This window comes from Sceloporus occidentalis, unplaced genomic scaffold (genome assembly GCF_023333645.1).
Source record: "Sceloporus occidentalis isolate IW3139 unplaced genomic scaffold, rSceOcc1.0.p SCAF_1, whole genome shotgun sequence".
Classification (NCBI taxonomy): domain Eukaryota; kingdom Metazoa; phylum Chordata; class Lepidosauria; order Squamata; family Phrynosomatidae; genus Sceloporus; species Sceloporus occidentalis.
In genome coordinates, this window is record NW_028316981.1 from 139,233,253 (window position 1) to 139,247,153 (window position 13,901).

General features: G+C 41.6%; 2 protein-coding genes across 5 annotated transcripts in view; both read left to right on the forward strand.

Moving 5' to 3' along the window:
* The window catches only part of CCDC40 (coiled-coil domain 40 molecular ruler complex subunit), a 40,750-nt gene extending 35,809 nt beyond the window's left edge, over positions 1-4,941 (forward strand). Inside the window, exons 19-22 of one of the 2 annotated variants that reach the window (XR_016282382.1) lie at positions 481-669; positions 2,035-2,193; positions 4,144-4,257; positions 4,631-4,714. Coding sequence is in view for 1 of the 2 variants with exons in the window: in XM_089539124.1 (XP_089395250.1) it covers positions 481-669; positions 2,035-2,193; positions 4,631-4,879 (597 nt within the window). In the remaining variant the exon portion in view is untranslated. Of the gene's footprint in view, positions 1-480; positions 670-2,034; positions 2,194-4,143; positions 4,258-4,630 lie in introns of both variants that reach the window. The other variant, XM_089539124.1, reaches the window with a different exon arrangement.
* A 4,166-nt stretch (positions 4,942-9,107) lies between these two features.
* GAA (alpha glucosidase) overlaps positions 9,108-13,901 on the forward strand; it is a 30,682-nt gene continuing 25,888 nt past the window's right edge. Inside the window, exons 1-4 of one of the 3 annotated variants that reach the window (XM_089539166.1) lie at positions 9,141-9,156; positions 10,165-11,352; positions 11,545-12,152; positions 13,592-13,737. In XM_089539166.1, coding sequence (XP_089395292.1) covers positions 11,610-12,152; positions 13,592-13,737 — 689 coding nt within the window. In that variant the 5' untranslated portion in view covers positions 9,141-9,156; positions 10,165-11,352; positions 11,545-11,609. Of the gene's footprint in view, positions 9,157-10,139; positions 11,353-11,544; positions 12,153-13,591; positions 13,738-13,901 lie in introns of those variants that run through there. The other 2 variants (XM_089539158.1, XM_089539176.1) reach the window with 2 other exon arrangements.

Consider the following 13,901-nt stretch of genomic DNA (forward strand, 5'->3'; position numbering starts at 1 on the left):
ATCCTTCAAAAATATATTAATATTCAAACTGATGTGGCTTTCAGATGTGTTCAATGAATATAATTCTGGTTGCTTGATTCTGATTTACCTATATCTGGAATTTTTTTCTTGAAAGGACAGTTAAAGATCAAGCAATAGTGGGACAGCAGAGGTACTGAGGAGATATCTACATATCATTACAGTGAATGCTGTTTGCAGGGATGTTAACATTCTGCAGCCACTAGCAATATTCTGCTCTGATTTTATGAAAACTGACAAGGATCTGTAACAGTTCCAAAGCTGGTTGCAGAATCCCAGATCAAAATAGTGCCCCAAGTTCTAGAATATGAAATTTCCTAAACCATTTTCTGCAATGCTTTGGGTTGTTGGTGCTCATATGTCCACTGTTTGTTGTCTGAATTGTTAAAGTGAAATACACAGAAAATTGGCTTTGTGATTTTGTGTTTCATTCAGCTTGTTTGCATCCCTGCTGATCTGTAGGTAAGGTACCAGCAACTGATGAAACAGCAGGAGAAACTAATGCGAGATACAGAAGCCGCTGTTGCCCGCAGAGAGACTATTGTGATTCGTGCTGAAGGCCAGAGGAAACTGAATAAGCAACTACTTACCAAGGGTGATTTCCACTATAAGAAGCTAGAGCTAAAGAAAAAGATCAAGGAGACTCAGAAGGTCAGAAAGTTTTTTTAAAAAAAGGAATAGTTCAGTGGGAAGATGATAGACAAAAATGAATAAAATAAATAATAAATTACAGAATCTTCTCACATGCCTAAGTGGTCAAGGACACACACACAGAGCCCATGTTTTGTGTATTGCTTCCCTGAAATAGAATAAAGAGCTGGTCCAGTATGAGAGCACCAATTCTAATAATTATTAGTGTCTATGGGGCTAAACAGACAGGCAAAAAGAGGTGCTTTCAGGCTGACTTGAAGGTGTGACGTTTAGATGAACCATAATTGGACTGACCCCCAACCTGGGACTGTCCATAAAAGGGCCTAATTGCATCCTGATCAGATGGTAATAGGAACACCTTGCATCTTTATTGTTTATGTGTCTATGAAAGGGCAGGGCTGTAGTTTGATAGGTTTTTCCTGGTGCCAAAGAAAAGCATAAGCATGACATAAATTTGCTGTAAGGATTTAAATATGAGCACTCATGAGGTAATAAAATACTTCTGTCACATGTCTGTGGTTTGTTCCTTTCTAACAAACCAGAGAAAAGCACTAATAATAAATGTAACAAACCCTGGGATTTGGACTCATCAAGCGAGTTCCTTTGGTGCCTCTGACCAAACTATAAATTGTAGAATTCTATAGAATTCAGTCACAGCATAGAGGTATTAATTGTGTAGTGTGAAGCGCCTCCCAGATTTTTTCTCTAAAGGTGTAAATATATCTTCCTACATGGCAGCAATCAGTATAGAAGAGCCCTTGTGGTGCAGTGGTTAAATGCCTGTATTGCAGCCACTCAAACCATAAGGTGAAATGACAGGCCCAACGGCATCGGGCCCAGCCTCGATTAAGAAAAAGAGCCCTCCCTCCAGTCCATCTGCCTTGGTCCAGGCCTCAGAGGGAGAGAAGAATGCTGGACCTGATCCCCTCCCCCCACCATTTCCTTCTCCTTTTGTGTCATGTCTTTTAGATTGTAAGCCTGAGGGCAGGGAACCATCTGTTCTCCCCTGTTGTAAACCGCTCAGATTCCCAGTGATTGGGCGGTATATAAATAATAAATATAATAATAAATATTATTATTATTATTATTATTATTATTATTATTATTATTATTAGGTTGTGAGTTCAATACCAGACAGAGTCTCAGGCTTAATTCAGCATGGCATCTTTCCAAGTTGCTAAAATGAGTACCCAGCTTGTTGGGGACAATTGTATTTGCTATTGCTATTAGGGAAAAAAAAGTGTAGTGATATTTTGAGAGGGGATGTGGTATGTTGTTGTTTGTTTGTTTGTTTGTTTGTTTAGAATAATCTGGCAATTGGGCTTGTACTGAGAGGCAACATGTTGTTTACTTTTCCTTCCCTAGAATGCTGAGGAATGCAATGGAATTATAGCCCAGCTTGAGAATTCACAGCGGAATGTCACTAATGCTCTCCTGGAGAAGCAGAAAGAACTTTCTCTCTTGAATAATGAAGTAGATGACCTTGAAATACAAACTGATCTTCTGCAGGCAAAGAAACGGCAGGTAAGCAGAGTTGGGCTTTTTGGCACTATGTGTTGCATTTTCCCTTATGATTGGTTTGTTGTTTGTTGTTGTATGCCTTCAAGTCGTTTATGACTTATGGCAACCCTAAGCTGATCTATCATGGAGTTGTCTTGGCAAGTTTCCTCAGAGAGGGTTTACCATTGGCATCTTCTGAGGCTGAGAGAGTGTGATTTGCCCAAGTTCACCCAGTGGCTGAACCAGGATTTGAACCCTGGTCTCCAAGAATTCTATTCCAACACTCAAACTGCTACATCACACTGGCTCTCGTGTTGGTTTATACCACTGCACAAAAAGCCAGCATTCTAAGAAAGGCTGGGCTTGTCATGAGTACACATCATGCCTGCTGCAGAAGCAGCTTAACAAACTGGTTATTTTTGCTCCACAGTTGTGTCATTGTGCAATCTGGCAGTGGGCAGCTTCCCATTATTTGTTTGTTCTCTCCCACTTAACCAGAGAAACAAGCTGATAACTAATGTATCAAATCCTGGGGCATTTTTTGTTGTGTAGACACATATCAGCACATGATTCCACTTTAATCATTGAAACTTCCTACAGAATTGTGGGATTTGCAGTTGAGATATTTAGAATTCTCTACAAGAAAGCTCTAGCACCTACAGATCCCAAGATAGGAGGTAGCCATGGTAGTTAAAGTGAAATCAGTAATGCTGTAACTGAGTAGTGTGACCAGGCCACTGGATTCTTTCTGTGGTTTGTTGGAAGATTTATGGAGCCAGAAGGCTGCCCACTGTTTGATGACCACCACCACCCCGCAGCTTCTCTTATCACGTGAGTGCATTCATTCTCAATTTTGCCCATAACCATTGATACCAGATTTGGTTAGTGGTATTATTATTATACTATTATATTTATTTATGTCCCACTTTTTTTATACCAAACTTGGGAGTCAAAGTGGCTTACAATTTAAAAGCACTGTATAATTATCATCCTCATATGAATGCCCCACAGCAATGAAGGGGAGCCCTCAGAGCAAACTGTGTTGCTGAGGTAACATCCACCATGACAGTGATGGCATACCCTTTAGGGGCCAAGTGCCAAAACTAAAAGGTCTTATGGCACCAGGTATTACCTGGTGCCAGGGGCAGGACTTCCAGGGTGTGGGACTTCTTCCTCCTGGGACTTCAACTCGGTCTTAACCCTGACAAGACAAAGATCATGATGATCAGAGGACAGGCTGATCCAGCATTAACGGTACAACCGATTCTGGATGTGTTGACTGCTCTCCTTCCAAACAACCAGTTACACATCTGAGGATGACTTTATTCCTGGATTCTAAGATGGTAGCCACAAACCAGAATGCTGTAGAATACCTTTTTGTGTCAGCATTTCTGTTATGGAACTCTCTTCTTGGAGCCCTTTCACATCACACAGTTATAGCACTTTAGCTGCCCCCTAGGGAATTATGAGGTTTGTAGTTTGTTTAGAGGCACCAAAAAAGCTGTTTGGCTGAGGAGTCTAAAACCCTTCCCTGATGTGCAAACCCCAAGATTCCATAGGATGGAACCATGGTAGTTAAAGTGGCATCACAGTGCTATAAATTGTGAGGTGTGACAGGACCTTTAATATGTGTTCCCGCACAGTCGCATTGTATATGTTTTTGCAGGTTGTGGTACACAAAAGAGTGATGTCTCTAAATTCCTCTGATCACTTTTGTTTTCCCTGTCCATAATATTTAGATCAGGTTACTGGCCAGGTACCATTGCATAACTTCCAAACCTATACTCAGTATGAAGCATCTGATTAATTTACTTCTAATAAGTCTTTTTGCCCTTAAATTTCTTAAGAGGTAATACAAGTGCTGGGATGAGAAGATGAGACTGGAGAGGAATCTCTGCTGTAATATGACAAAAACCCCTTAACAATGTACAAATACAATGTGCTTTTCTTTCTTTTCCTCACAACAACATGCAGGATGCATTACGGTAATGGTGATTCTTCTGTGCCCATTTTCTGTACTCACTGCACATGACTGAACAGGAAAATTTAATCAAGACTTATTGTGTCTAAACCTGTACACCAGCACAGGTATACTGAGTTTCTGCTTTGGAGTTCTCTAGCAGTACACATTATGTTTATTTCACTGTTTTCCTTCTGGGAAGTTGACTGCTAAAAATCAGTCATTGGTCTGAAAGTTGTCCAGAACTTTGCTCTGCTGCTCCTTTCACCTCCAGATGCAACTGAAGTACTTGGGCTGCATCTACACTGCAGAAATACTCTGGTTTGACACCGCTTTAACTATTTGTAAACTACAGTTCCCAGAATTCCATACAATTGAGCTAGGGCAGTTAAAGTGGTATCAAACTGGAGTATTTCTGCAGGACAGATGTAGCCTTAGTCTCTTGTCACCTTTTCCCCACCCTTTTGTCTATACTAATGTATTCAATGTTGCTTTTCTAAGAACCTTTCAGATATTGTGTCCAGTCAAGTCCGTATGAAGTACTTGCAGGCTGTGAAGGAAGGGAAATACAATCCATTATGTCGTTCTGAGATAATGATACGTGTTGAACGACAGAAGCTGGAGGAGCGACTGCATGCCATTAGTGTTATTCTCCATCAAGTTGAGCAGGACTATCCTCATTACCAAAGGACACTACAGAAGCTCGACCGCATCCTAAAAAATAAGTTGGATGAACAAGAAACAATGTAACGAAGGAAAGGCAACTGAGAATGAATAATTTCCTTATTTGACTTTTCATAAATAAATACATATTTAAGAATGATTGCAATATTATTGTCTGTCATTTTGTCAGCAGAAAATACTGTATAACAGGAAGGGGGGAAAGACCGTCTTTCCCTGGGCCAGGCAGGCTCTCCCCGGTCCGGAGCCGGTTTTCCATGGGCCTGCACTGGCCTTTCCCAGGCCTACAGCAGTGCCGCTTGTGGACACAGGGGCGTGCTGTGGCCCTCACAGATGTCGTTCTGGAAACCCCACTGTAAGTCTGGGGCCAGAGGTCCCACCCACCCTGGAAGTCCTGTCCCCAGCACCAGGTGTCACCTGCAGTGGGGACACCACTGCTGAATAACAGAACTAGAAACTTTTTCTACTTATGCCCTATGGTGAATTCTTAGCTGATCATTTTATAGCATGTGGTACCCCATCTTTCTTGTAAAAAATATGTCTTCCAATGAAAGTTTAAACTAATCTTTAATTCAGCAAGTGTATTTATTGTGTATACTGGATTTCCTACTGCAGACTAGTAAATCAGTGATGGGAAAAGTGGAGCCCTCCAGATGTTAGACTGCAAGCTCTATCAGTCTTTATCAGCATAGTCATTGGTAAAGGATCATGGGAGCAGCTATCCAACATCTGGAGGGCTGCACTTTGCTCACCCTAATGTAAAAATCTGGCCACCATGCACACATACACACATTTGTCTTTAAAGCTTTTGTGTGTGTGTGTGTCTATGAACCCCAATTGGTTCAGGCTCCCAGGTGAACAAAGCTATTTGCACATTTTTAGTTTTGAAATTAAAGGGGAAGTGGAGACATACAGTAGTGCAATTTAGCAAGTGAGTTCAGAGAATGCACTACCACCATCACTAATGCTATAAGTCTTTTACACAACAAAAATAGGAACCAGTTTACCCGTTTCTCAACATTTAGGACTTTTCTCATGTGTCTCTTCTAGCTTTGCAGCTTGACTCTTACTGAGAAGTCATTTTTGTTGGCTTCCTGTGTGATTATTAAGAAATAAATTTTACTCATGATTACCAAACATCTGCAAAAGTACATATTTTTTTAGAACTGAGAAGTACATATTTCTTAGAATATAATTTCATTCAACAAACTCCAATTCTTTATCAAAGTTATCCAACTTTCATTCTGACTATATCAAAAACATCCAGGCTTAGTTACAGTGTTATACAGTGATACAAAACTGTAGTGTTTAATTAAAATTTTCTATAAATTTTAACTGAAGATGAGGTGGACCTTTTTTTAGAAAAGGGGTGGGGAAGTAATGGTTTATATATATATATATATATTGTGTTGAGTCAATCCGTGCTTCTCAAACTATGTGGTTCACAAATAATCTGATGTGGCAATTTTTCCCCAATGGCCAGGCAGGGATTAGAACCATGTTTGTGGCCAATTGGCATTATATTATATTAACTGCTACTGCATTTGTGTCATATTAGAGCCAGTATGGCATAGTGGTTTGAGTGCTGGACTAGGACTCCAGCAGTCCAGGATTTGCATCTCCACTCACCCATGCAAAGCCACTAGATAACCCTGATCATGTATACTCTCTCAGCCTTAGAGGAAAGCAATGGCAAATTACCTCTGGACAAATCTGGCCAAGAAAACCCCTTCACCATGATAGGGTGAAGTAACCTTGCAAAGAAAAGCCTACAAAAGGGTTACCATAAGTCAATGTGCCACGACATTTTATTGTCCTGAAAAATTGCCTGTACTCAGGACAAGAGGCTACTGGAAACCAGGGTTTGAATCCTGGCTCAGGCATATAAACCCACTGGGTGACCATTGGCAAGTCACACTCTCTCAGCCTCAGTATGACAACGGCAAACCCTCTCTGAAGAAACCTGCCAAGAAAACCCCATGATAGGTTAGGGGCCAACACACCAAGCCCTGACAGTCGCTGCCGCCGCCACCAAGCCCCAACCACCAGCACCCAGGTAGGCAGGCAGGACGGCGGAGGGAAGGGGGACCGGAGGAGGAGGAGGCAGTGATCCAAGGGTGGCAGTGGAGAGGGAGACCCATGGGGTCCCTCTGGGGCCACTGCCACCCTTGAATCGCTGGATCTTAAGGGTGGCAGTGGAGAGGGAGACTCAAGGGGGTCCCTCTGGGACCACTGCCATCCTTGGATCGCCCGATCTAAGGGTGGCAGTGGAGAGGGAGACCCTCCTCCTCCCAGCCAGCCTCCACTGTTTCCCTAAAGTAGGAAGGGGGAGAGGAAGAAGGAAAGGGATGGCTGCTTGTCTTCCCCAATGGGAACGACAAGTGTGCCAGAAAACCCCCCTGATTCCAAACAGGCCCCCTTTCCATAATGGGAACGAGGGGCCTTTTGGAATTGGGGAATACAGTGTGGTGGACCCAGAATTGAATGTAGGTTATTCCCCCAGTGATAATGGGCCCAACAACAACAACAACTTTCAGAGAGCTCTGATGCCACAACAAAGTATACATCCCAGGATTCCATAGGATGGAGCCATGGCAGCCAAAGTGGTGTCAAACTGCAGTGTGGCAGCAGCCCAAAAGGACACTGTCTCACACTCAGGCTACTGAAAGTCCTAGGAATGAGGCATAGGCTCAGGACAGGACTGCAAAGTTTTGTGCCCGTTTTTTTGTGCTCGATGATAGGCTTGTGTGTGCCAAGAAGTGAGGGGAGATGACATATTTTACTTCTACAGCATTCAGTTGTGGAACTCTTGCTTTCTCCACGAAACACAGGAGCACCACTGAAGGGGCCTTTGATTGCATAAAAATCCATACCCAAGGATTCTGTATCCACGGATTTAACCATCCACGGCTTGAAAATATTTTTTAAAAAATATAAATTCCAGTGACAAGCCTTAGTTCTTCTATTTTATATACGGGACACCATTTTACAATGCCATTGTATTTAATGAAACTTGAGCATTTATGGATTTTGGGATCCACTGCGGGTCCTGGAACCAAACCCCAGCGGATGCCAAGGGTCTACTGTATGTGTGTGTGTGTGTGTGCATACCCCTGTCAATTAATCAATCTATATATCTATATCTATATGTGAAATAATAAACATAAAAAATAAAATAGTATCTTGTGTACACACACACACACACCAACAACGAGCAGCAAGCTTACACTTAAACAGTCTAGAAAAAAGGGAACAACAAGTGATCTATGTAACTACTTGAACACGTCTTATTCTCGAGATATATATATCTATATTCATAATAACAAAGTATCAAAAGTCATCAACAATCAACAGTATACATATGACAAACGTCCATGCAAATAATATCTTTAGTGTTGGCAGTGAATGTGATTCTACTGCTGCAACACCTAAGACGTTTGCATGGATGTTTATCACCCTGATTTGTCATATGTATACTGTTGATTGTTGATGACTTTTGATACTTTGTTATTATGAATATAGATATATATATCTCGAGAATAAGACGTGTTCAAGTAGTTACATAGATCACTTGTTGTTCCCTTTTTTCTAGAGTACACACACACACACACACCCTATATGTTTTGTGTGTGTGTGTGTGTGTGTATATATATATAGATGTGGCACACACACACACACACACACACACACATATATATATATATATATATGCCTGTCAATATGTGTATAGTGTTTATATGTGTGTATATAAACACACACACATTAGGCATACCCTTATCAATCTATCTAAAAGTAATAAAAATAAGAAATAAAATAATATCTTGTGTATACACACACACTATATGTGTGGGTATATGACAGGGCATGCAAATACCCTGTCCATGTACATATATATATATATATATATAGTGTGTGTGTGTGTGTACGTGTATGTGTGTGTGAATATATATATATATATATATACATATATATATACACACACAGTATATACATTAAAGGGGGGCATTAAGGTGATGGGAAGGAGCATTAAGCAATGTGTGTGTGTGTGTGTGTGTATATATATACACACACAAAATATATGTATATTGACAGGGTATATGCGCGCACACACACGTGTGTGTGTGTGTGTGTGTATATATATATATATATACACACACACACACACACACACACATGCGTTTGGCTGTTTGCTTTCCCTTTTGATAAAGTGATGGACACCTCCCTCTAGTCTCCTCCTCCCTTCCATCCAGCAGCACAGGAAAGTCACATGACTTCGGGATCACGTGACTGTGAGCCATCCCTCTCCCCCTGACTCCTAGTCCTGGAGCCTCTTCCTTATGAGGCGGGTGAGTGCCCTTCCTTCCTTCCTTCCTTCCTTCCTTCCTTCCTTCCCGGCCAGGGCTCCTCCGACCCTCCTGCCATCCCCAGGCCGAGAGGGCCTGGCTCCATCCTGCGAAACCCTGGGGCTTCTGGGCTCCCAGACAGAGAAGGCTCACTCTCCCAGAACCACACTCCAAACCGCATGACTTCTGCAGTGTCGATGCAGCCCTGGCCTCCCTCCTCTGACTCTGGCGCCTATTTCTCTCTGCCCCTCTGCTTGCTGCAGAAGAGATTCCTGACCCAGGGACACATCGCTAAGACTGAACAAACTCACTCTTTCTGCCCTCCGCTCCGCTCCTGGTTCTGCCCAAGCGCCCTTCATTGCAGCACAGGGACTGAAAGGGAGTCTACTTTTCTTGCCTCTTGTTGTTAAATATTGTGTAGTTCAGATTTTGAGGCTTGCGTAGAGTTTTAATGCAGTTTAAATTTTAATGCATACTCACTTTAACTTCTTTTTAATTTTTTTTATTGTTTAAAAACACACCCATATTTACAACTTCCAAAACATCCAGAAAGGGGAAAGCGGTGGGGAGCAACAACAAATAGCCTAAGCATTCACAAAAAAATCAATAAACAACATAAAACGACTTCCTGTCCCTTATTTTGAATATCTTTCCTTAGTTTATATTTACTTTGTACTTTCCGTGCTATAAAGCCTTCTAAGTTCATTATTAATGTCTTTCTCTACTAAATACTCCCTTTATCAGGACTTTTAAAATTGTTTTTAAATTTTTATTTTAAAATTTTAATGTATACATTTTAATGCTTTTGTGTTGTTTTTAAATTTTATTATTTTAAACTTGCTGTTTGCTGCCTTGAGTCCCTATATTGGGAGAAAGGGGGGATATGATAACAATAAAAATAACAATAATACAATAATAACACCTTTATTGGACAACCAAAATGCACAATATACTTGTTGCAAGCTTTTGAAGTTTCATGGGCTTCTTTCTTCTCTGTTCTCTGCCATAAAGAGGCCTCCCTGGAATGGAGACATGTTGGATTGCAAAAGAGGGGTCCCTGTTCAGATGCAAATGGACTCTAAATTTCCTGGACTTTGAAAATCTCCCTATTACCACATGGCCAGAAGGAGGAGGAGTCTGCCTGCAAAAGATATCGTCCCCAGCATACCATCTTTACTAAGAACTCAAACAACATGCAAGTGTCTGACTAACATCTCCAATTGTTTTTCCCCCTCCTGTTTGGCTTGTAACAAACAAACAAACAAGCTTCATTTATATACTGCTTCATACTGCCTAAGCAGTGTCTAAGCGGTTTACAACTGTAAGCTAATTGCCCCCAACAATCTGGGTACTTATTATAGCGACCTCCTTGGAAGGATGCAAGCCTGAGTCGAGCTTGAGCCCTTTTGCTGGTCTTGAACTCGCAACTTTATGGTTTTGAGTGAGTGGCTGCAGGACAGGCATTTAACCACTGCGCCACCAGGGCATCTTGCCTGATGAAGAAGCCCATGGAGCCTCGAAAGCTTGCAACAAGTATATTGTGCATTTTGGTTGGCCAATAAAAGGTATCACTGATGGATTTTTGTTTGTGTTTGTTAAATGGCCAACACAGCTACCTCTGCATGTTTTCAATAATAATAATAGAGTGTCAGAAATCTTTGCTCATTTAATGAAGACCACGTAGGGAGGTGCCAGCAGACCCAAATTTACTACTCACCCCCCAAAAAATTTGGAACAGAAAAAAATAAGAACTGACCCAAAGTAGAATGGTGGTTGCCAAACTAGACTGAATGAACACCCCAGTTTAACACAACTCCATCCCCATGCATCCGAGGAAGTAGGCTCAAGTTATGAAAGGTCATACTACTAATTTCTCTCTTTCAGTTAGTCTCAAAGATGTTACAAGAACCCTTTGCGTACTGATTTTCCAGCCTAACATAGCTGCGGGCTACACCTTTGAATTCTAACTCTATCTGTTTTAGTGACCTTGGAAGGATGCAAGCCTGAGTCAAGCTTGAGCCCTATTGCTGGTATTGAACTCACAACCTTATGGTTTGTGAGTGAGTGGCTGCAGTACAGGCATGTATATTAGTATTTGTAGTTTTTGTTTGGTCATGTCCTACTTTTTCCTGGAATGCCCTCAATTTTGTGGAGCCTTGCCATCCTTTGCTGTGAGGACATCTAGTCACCCTGATTCTGGTATGTAGGCCTGACTGATATATTGGCTTCTGAATTTATAAAAGATAGTAACTGCTGAGAAGCTAGCAGAGGAGGACAGCCTTGTCTTAGCGATAGTTCCCTTGGACAATGCACATGAAGGGAAGTTTTTAAGCTCCTTCTCTTCCAAGGATTTGTATTATAAGTGTCTACCTCTTGTGTTTTCCCTTGCAGTTTGATGCAGTGACCTGTCCTGTGCCTGCTGAAGAGAGCTTCTTGCCATCTTCTTATCCACTGCCATGTCACTGGCTGAGAAACCTGAGCAGAGGGGGCTGTGGGTGATTCTGTGGGTTTCTGTGAACATTGCTTTGCATGCTGGGCCCAGTGTTTGTGGAGTCCATGGAGCAGCTATGAGCCTTGGAGTCGATTCAGAGGCAGAGAGCACTCACTGGGCTAAGAAGAAAGGCAGAGAAGGAAAGGAGCAACATGAGAACCTTGCTGAGCAGCCAAAACCATTCAGAGCCACCAGTTTACAACCCAGACAGTGTGACATCCCTCCGAACAGCCGCTTTGATTGTGCCCCAGAGAAGATGCTTTCTCAAGAAGAATGTGAGGCTCGGGGCTGCTGTTACATTCCTGTTTCGTCCAAGGGCTCAGATCTTTGGCAGCCGTGGTGTTTTTTCCCTCCCAGCTATCCTAGTTACAAGATGGTGAATCTGACTACCACCAAAACTGGCTATACTGCTCACTTGACCCGGGATAAGCCCACGTTCATGCCAGATGACATAATGAACTTGGAGTTGGATGTGCTCTTTGAGACACAAAGCAGGCTTCACTTCACAGTGAGTAGGGGCTAAGTCTAGAAAGTAGGGGCTCTGAGAAACTCTATCATTTACGTTACATGGGAGGTTCCCTGTAAAGCAAGAGAACCTTTAGATTTCCACATATTTTTGAACCATCACTCTCATAATCCTGCACAGTGGTAGAATTCAAAGATACAGCTGTATTAGTGTGTAGAATCAGTATGTAGAGAGAACTTGTATCACCTTTGATGCTAACTGAAAGAAAGAAATTGGCAGCATGAGCTTTTGTAGACTTCAATCTACTTCCTCATCTGAGGAAGTAGACTGAAGTCTACAAAAGCTCATGCTGCCAATTTCTTTCTTTCAGGTAGTATCAAAGGTGATACAAGATCTCTCTACGTACTGATAATCCTGCACACTTGGTTATGCTGGCTGAGGCTTTGGGGAGTTGGAAGTCCGGGAACCTCTGGAAAGCCATGTTATTTTTATCCCTATTCTAGGCAAAACTATATATGTGCTATAATTTTGGGAAAGCTCAGTGACAGTACTATGTGATACAATGTTTGGCTTGCTGAAAATCAGCATTTTTAAAAAAGGCAGTTCTAACATTTACCCGGAAGCTGAAGATGTAACTGGGGGGAAAAAGAATTCTGGTGGTTGGGACAGGACTGCATCAACCTGTAAAGCTACTTCCCTTTCTGCATAACCAAAAATAAATTATGCAAATAGTAAAGCATCTAGAACAAGTTATGTAGATATGCTAGATATATCTAATGTTTATTTGCTGATGTTAGCTTTCTTAGCCACAAAAATTGACAATGCAGTTACTAGCAAGCTTACTCAGGAAATACATATAGAATTGTAATCTTAATTTTATTTTGTGCTTGTTGAATAGACCCCTGATCACAGCTGTCTGCTTTATAAAGAGCAACTGGGATGTAGGAAGAAATATATTATGTATGTTTTACTATAGAGTGGGAGCAGGGAAAGTATGGACTTACACAAACATTGTCAATAGTGGGTTGAACAGAGAGAATGGTTTCATGGCACACTACAAACATTATAACACCAACTAACCCCGTAATTTTATGGGGGTTCTGTTGACCAATTCATCTCCTTTCTGGTTCCCACACTACATGAAAGCTCATGCTACCAGCATCTTTCTTTCAGTTAGTCTCAAAGGTGCTACAAGATCCCTTGGCATACAAAACATCAGTGTTTGTGATCCAGACTGCTTGGACATGACCCTAAATTTCATAGATGTTCTCCTTTTTCTATCTCTCTCAGGTAACGTCACTACCAATTTCTGCTCCCTAGTAGTCACCTTGAATCCCACTTTTAGGGGGAAAGGTGAAGTATAGGTGATGATGACTGACTAGAATCCTTTAATCTCCATCATCTCTGTTGCTGAATAAATAGAGTCTCTGTGTGGCTATGTTCAGGCCTGTCATGCAGTTTTGATGTCTCTTTCACTACAGCTCAGGGATCCAGCTAATAAGCGGTATGAGGTTCCTTTAGAAACTCCCCAATCAAGCAACAAGGCATCCTCCACACTGTACTCAATACACTTCTCTGCTGACCCCTTTGGCCTTGTTATTCTTCGGACATCCAGTGGGCATGTACTGTAAGTAGCTCCTGGCTTTCTATACCCTAACATGTTCCCTCCTAATTATCTGCTTCCTGAAAATTAGCTTAATAAAAACTAAAAATATATGTGAAGATAATATTGAAATGAGAAATGTTGGGATAGAAGATTGTTGCCATGTTGAATCATGTGTCTGTGGTTAA